Source organism: Oryza sativa, chromosome 6 (genome assembly GCF_034140825.1).
Source record: "Oryza sativa Japonica Group chromosome 6, ASM3414082v1".
NCBI lineage: Eukaryota > Viridiplantae > Streptophyta > Magnoliopsida > Poales > Poaceae > Oryza > Oryza sativa.
Window position 1 is genome coordinate 21,783,024 of NC_089040.1, and position 6,000 is coordinate 21,789,023.

At 53.8% G+C, this 6,000-nt stretch overlaps 1 protein-coding gene across 1 annotated transcript; it reads left to right on the forward strand.

Moving 5' to 3' along the window:
• Positions 1–4,165: 4,165 nt before the first annotated feature.
• LOC107276569 (G-type lectin S-receptor-like serine/threonine-protein kinase At5g35370) lies at positions 4,166–6,000 on the forward strand. Its single transcript, XM_015786871.1, has 2 exons — positions 4,166–5,908; positions 5,989–6,000. Exons 1-2 carry the CDS (start codon positions 4,166–4,168, stop codon positions 5,998–6,000), a joined length of 1,755 nt encoding a protein of 584 aa, XP_015642357.1.

Consider the following 6,000-nt stretch of genomic DNA (forward strand, 5'->3'; position numbering starts at 1 on the left):
CTCCAACTCTCCTCGTCGCACCGCACTCACCCCCGCCCCTGCAGTTCCAGCAGCCCGAGCAGCATCGGCGGTGGTCGCCGCCACGGCTGCAACGGAGGCGGCGGGAGAGGAGAGGTGGCGGCGCTGCCCAAGTGGAGACGGCGCCAGGCGGGCGGAAGATACGGACGATGGCGGCGCCGAGCGGAACCCGTAGACGACGGCGCCGCCACACAGAGCCGCGGATGACGGCGCCGCCGATCTGCGGAACTCGGGAGGCTCTTCTCCCTCTCCGTCGCCGACAGTCCGAGCGGCGACGACGACATCGGGCGGTCTTAGCGGCAACAACGGCGGCTATGGATCGAGCTCGCCGGCTCCGAATCGACGTCGGTCGTCCCCTTCTCTTCTCCTCTGCCGCATCTCCCCTCCTCCTCCTCCACTTGTGCAGGAGCAAGGGACAGCGGGGCAGCTGCGTGAAGCTGGGGCTGCGACTTGCCTCGGCGCCACCATGCTCAAATCTCCCCGTCGGCGGCCTCCCCCTCTCCCCTCTCTCTCCTCTCTCCCATCTTGATGGCACGGAGCGCGAGTGTGGGTTCCACTTGCGAAGAGAAACCCGTAGCTAAAGTTGGCTCCGCGGTCCTGATGAGGCTGCGCAAATTGATAATGTGGCAAGGAATATTCGTTTTTTGGTGGTGAGGCTGAACGTCACAGAGGTCCATTGTGAATGGTCTAAGAAGACCAATGACGACGACGTCCTTGTCACCGGAACACTGCGGCTTTTCCGCTCCCTCCGCCCGCAGAAGCTCTACTCCTCGCCAACGATCTCATGCAGCCAAATGGATGTGCACCACCTCCTGCACCTCTTCTACATCTCCATAGGCTTCCCACCTGCAGGCTGCAGCAGCGCCAAAGGCACCGGCACCCGACGACCTCCGCCACCACGCGGTGCCACTGCCACCATCAGAGCTCTCGCAGTGGATCCCGTGCGCCAGGGAGCTGGAGGAGGCCGGCATTAGATTCCGCCCTTGGAAAGGCGCGACGAGCTTCCTCGACGTGAATTTCAGTGACGGTGGCATCCTGGAGATCCCCGAGCTGCCGGCCATTGGAAGACTACAGTGAGCCCCTGTTCCGCAACCTGATCACCTTCGAGCAGACGCGCCCCTTCACGCCGGGCCACGTCACCGCCTACGCCATCTTCATGGACAGCCTCGTCACCTCGCCGGAGGACATGAGGCTGCTGCTCATCATCAGCAGCGTGCTGGTGAACCAGATGAACGGAGAGCGGGATGCCACGACGGGGTTCTTCGGCCGCCTGTGCACCGAGGCACACCTAGACGCTGACCGCAACTACCTCGCGGCGTCATCCACGAGGTGAATCGGTACCGCTGGTCTAGGTGGCCCAGGTGGCATGCAACCCTGGTGCGCAACTACTTCAGCAACCCGTGGCTGGCCACATCACTCGTCGCAGCGGTCATCATTCTCTCTTTGACTGTGTTGCAGAGCTTCTTTGCAGCTTAAAACATCAGCAATGGATGCCCCTGGGGCGTATCCCTACTCACGGCGTCCACTTTTCCGGCCGGAGCCGTCTCCTAGCAGAGAGCCGCGACCCCTGTGCAAGGGACGCGGCTCTACGAGCTCCTCTACTGGGGACCGGGCGAGGAGCCGCACTGGGTTGGCTGTGGCTAGGGAGGAGCCTGTGGACACGGCTCTCTCCCCCCGTTTTTCCCCTTCTACCCTCGCCGGCTGCCGGAAGGAGAGAGAGGCAGCGACGAGAGAGAGAGAGAGAGAGAGAGAGTACCGCCTCCGGCCAGTGACGGTGCGAGGCGGAGGAGGTCGCGACGGCGACGACACGATGTGGGGAGATCGGCGATGGCGTGAGGCGGGGAGGACGGCAACGGCGCAGCGAGCGGCACCGACGACGGATCCGTGCATCGCTCGCCGTTCACCGCTCGATGACGCGACGGCGACGAACAAATCCGCTGACAAAGCTCCGGCGGTGGCGGCAGCCCTTCTCATTGTCTTCACAGCCGCCGCCAACGGGAGGGAGGGAGGGAGGGAGGGAGAGTGAGGCTCGCGGCGGCGGCGGGAGAGAGAGGGAGAGGGAGTCAGGCGAGCGGCGGGAGAGTGGAGGACGGCGACGGCGCCGAGGCGAAGAAAAGGAGAGGCGATGAAGAAAAAGAGGAGAGAGAGAGGGGGGGAGAAGAGAGGGGTAGTATAGGAAACATCCAGTGTGGACTTTTGGGTTGGGACATCCACTGTGAGCTTGAGTACCTTCATCCAACTGCTTCAGATTTTGAAGAGCCTAGCTAGGTGTAGCCTTCATTGTGAGATGGGTGTCCTTGAGAGTGTATTCAGTTAGTGAGGACACTCTATGTGTGTCTTTGATTGCTCATGTCCTTATGCCTACTTCAAGTCACCCAAGCAGCAGTAAGATAGCGCGTGGCGACCATATGTTTGTTCTATGTTGTATTGTCACTTGTGAGTGTTCCGTTCTCCTATGCGAGGGAGTAAGCACAATGTGCATGTTCTCGTTGTTTCGTCACAATATCATTTTACGTGTTGTGTGTGCTTTAATTATATATTAGGGCAATTTTACTATCCTTGGCAAAGTACGGGAAGATACCATATTTTCTAGCGTAAAAACTTGGTATCTTGAGGTGCTAAAATTTTTAATATAAAATCGTGGTACTTTGAGATATATTTTCAAGGACGGTAAAATTTCTCTACATATCTTTACCTACTAACAAAATTGATAGTGATTCCCTAGTACTTCGTCTGTCGCCACTTTTCCCATCCCGTTTCAGATTTTGACGAGTCTGTTCGTCGCACAATCTGTTATGGTAGCGAAGCTAGGAAGCCAGCGTTTTTACACCGGCGCGGCCTCTCTGTAATTGACGTTCGTCCCCGCCCGGCTCCATGCGCCAAGATCGCCGCATCCGTCTCCCGCTGCATGCACCAGATCATGCACAACACCAAGTCGAATAAGGAATCGCATCCCCGCACAGTCCAATTAATCAAGCTAGGGTTATTAGTAGATCAGTTTAAATGCATGAAACCTATTAATTACCTCTAGTATGAACTTTTGGTTTGTCGATCCGTATGTTGAAGCAATCAAGCTTCAACTGATGGAGAAGAGGAAAATGCCAAATTCACTCCATATAGCATGATGGAGTAATAATTTCTGACCAGGAGGAACTGAGTTCCCGTATAGTTGAGTTCTATAAAAACACCTTTTTAGAGCTAACTCTCCCAACACAATACACCTTTCAGCTAATTTCGGAGAAATTGATTACATGCGCTCCTCCCTAATTTAGCATATTACATTGTATCCAGATATCACAACTCTCGGCTGGCTATGTCGTTGCTAGTCGTGGCCACACCTATACTATTGTCACTATGCGACTATAATTGGTAGTGTCTCGTTATTATAACTTTAAGTTTTAATTTGTAATCGACTTTGTATATATATTCGTAAAATTATACCAAATCATGTAAACTTGGCTTCATCTTCGCCATACGGAACCGAAGAAAACCATGAGCGGGACACAAACAGTGCGTTCGTAGTTCGCTGAAGCAGTTGGATTGGTAAACGTCAACGAAACATCGAAGTGTCAACTGGTCAGTGACAGTATTATAAATGGTAGGAGTGAGTGACCCTGGGTTATTACCTGGTAAAAAGTTCAGACTTCTGAATCTATGGTTCGCCGCCCCAGCGAAATATTATGTGTTATTGCTAAGGCCTGTTTAGTTCCTAATTTATTTTTCCAAAAACATCACATCAAATTTTTGGACACATGCATAGAGCATTAAATATAGATAAAAACAAAAACTAATTATACAGTTTGCATGGAAAGCGCGAGACGAATCTTTTGAGCCTAATTAGTCCATAATTAGCCATAAGTGCTACAGTAATTCACATGTGCTAATGATGGTTTAATTAGGTCAAAAGATTCATCTCGCGGTTTCCAGGTGAGTTATGAAATTAGTTTTTTTTATTCGTGTCCGAAAATCTCTTCCGGCATCCGGTCAAACATCCTATGTGACTCTCTAAAAAAATATCTGATGTGACACTTAAAAATTTTCTTTTCGCGAACTAACCGCACCCTAAGTCACAACTTTCAAAAACGGACTCTTCGATCTTGTTAGCCTTGCTCACTAAAAAGAAAAAAAATTGCAGCACCCCCACGCGATGATGCTGTTGTCTGCCGTCCCTGGAGCCATCATCCTCCTCGTCGGCGGCTCACTACTAGCACAGTGTCTCGATCCCACGTTGCCGGCAGCGAACACCTCGTCGTCCTGGACGAACTCGGCCGACGACCAAATCCGCTACGGCGATGGCTCCATCGTCCGCGTAGTGCTCCTCTTGTCGCATTCGCATGGCGCCTCCAGCGACGATGCCGCCTTCGCCTGCGGCTTCTTTTGCGGCGCGCCGTGCGACCGCAAGAGCTTCCTGTTCGGCGTATTCCTCGTCAGCACGAACAGCACCGGCGGTGTCGCGGCTGCAGCCGCTGCGCCGCCGCCTGTGGTGGTGTGGTCCGCCAACCGCGACAGGCCGGTCCGCGACAACGCCACGCTCCAGCTCAGCGACGCCGGCGACCTGGTCCTCCGCGACGCGGTCGGCGCGTTCGTCTGGTCGACCAACACCTCGGCCGGCCATGCCGTCACCGGCGTGCGCCTCTCCGACTCCGGCAACCTAGTGCTCTTCGACGACAGTGGCTCCCCCGTCTGGCAATCGTTCGACCACCCGGCGGATGTGCTTCTCCCAGGGCAGTACCTCCGCCCGGGGATGAGGCTGACGGCGAACGCCTCGGCGGCCGACTTCTCCGAGGGCTCGCTCTACGTCTCCGTCGGGAACAACGCCATGTCCGGCTTCGTTGGACACGATCCTTCCCAGCTCTACTTCACAGCTCCGGTCAGTGACACCATGGACACGCTTGCAAACACCATGGACGCTCCGGTCAGCATCTCTGCGTTTGGACGGTCGCCTTCTTCCTCGTCGGAAATCCTGATCTCGCTGCCCGTGGCGCATTCAGTTCAGTATATCCGTGTTGAGTCTGATGGACACATGAGGCTCTACGGGTGGAATTCATCGTCGTGGGTGATCATGTACGAGGTGCTACAGAAGTACATCGCCGGCGGCGACTGCGAGTACCCGATGGCTTGTGGCAGCTATGGCATCTGCTCTGGTGCCGGGAATTGCAGTTGCCCATCAGAGATTCATTCCTCTCCAATCTACAGAGATCGGCCAGGTCTCGGATGTAAGCTGGCGACGCCGATTTCTTGCCGGGATGTACGAGGTATTGAAATGGTGGAGCTTCCAAATGTGACGTACTTCAATTACAACGGCTCTGGAGCAATCATGCGTGACAAGGTGACGCGATCAGATTGTCTTTCAGGCTGCGTAGCGAATTGTTCTTGCAAGGCTGCTTATTTCAAGCTCAGGATGAACGACACAAACGGCACATGTTTCCTTCAGTCACAGCTATTCTCGTTGCACAAACTCCAGACTACAGCACCAAGCCTCTACAACTCCAGGGCATTTATCAAGTTGAACAATATCACTTTTGCAGAAAGAGTTCGTCCTATGAAAAAGACGTTCGGGACTAGAATTCTAGTGGGTATAATAATTGGAACTGTTTCTTTGCTTTTCTCCATTGCTCTGCTCATCAGGATGAGAACCCGCAGAGAACGAGTGGATGGAGAAAATATTGAACATCTGCCTGGAATGCCAAGAAAGTTTAGTTTTGAGGAGTTGAAAGTAGTCACTGGGGATTTCTCCAGCAAGATTGGTGAAGGCGCATCTGGGACAGTATTTGAAGGGAAGATAGAAGATGAAAACATCGCAGTGAAACGTTTGGACAGTGTTGGTCGGCGTAAAGAGGAGTTTCTTACAGAGGTTCAGACTATCGGCAGCATTCATCACGTCAACCTGGTTCGAATGATCGGATTCTGCGCTGAGAAGAACCACAGGCTTCTGGTTTATGAGTACATGCCAAATGGATTGCTGGACAGATGGATCTTTGA

What these genes read in the sequence shown, in the direction of transcription:
- LOC107276569 (XM_015786871.1), top strand. Translation starts at nt 4,166, where the DNA reads ATGATGCTGTTGTCTGCCGTCCCTGGAGCCATCATCCTCCTCGTCGGC.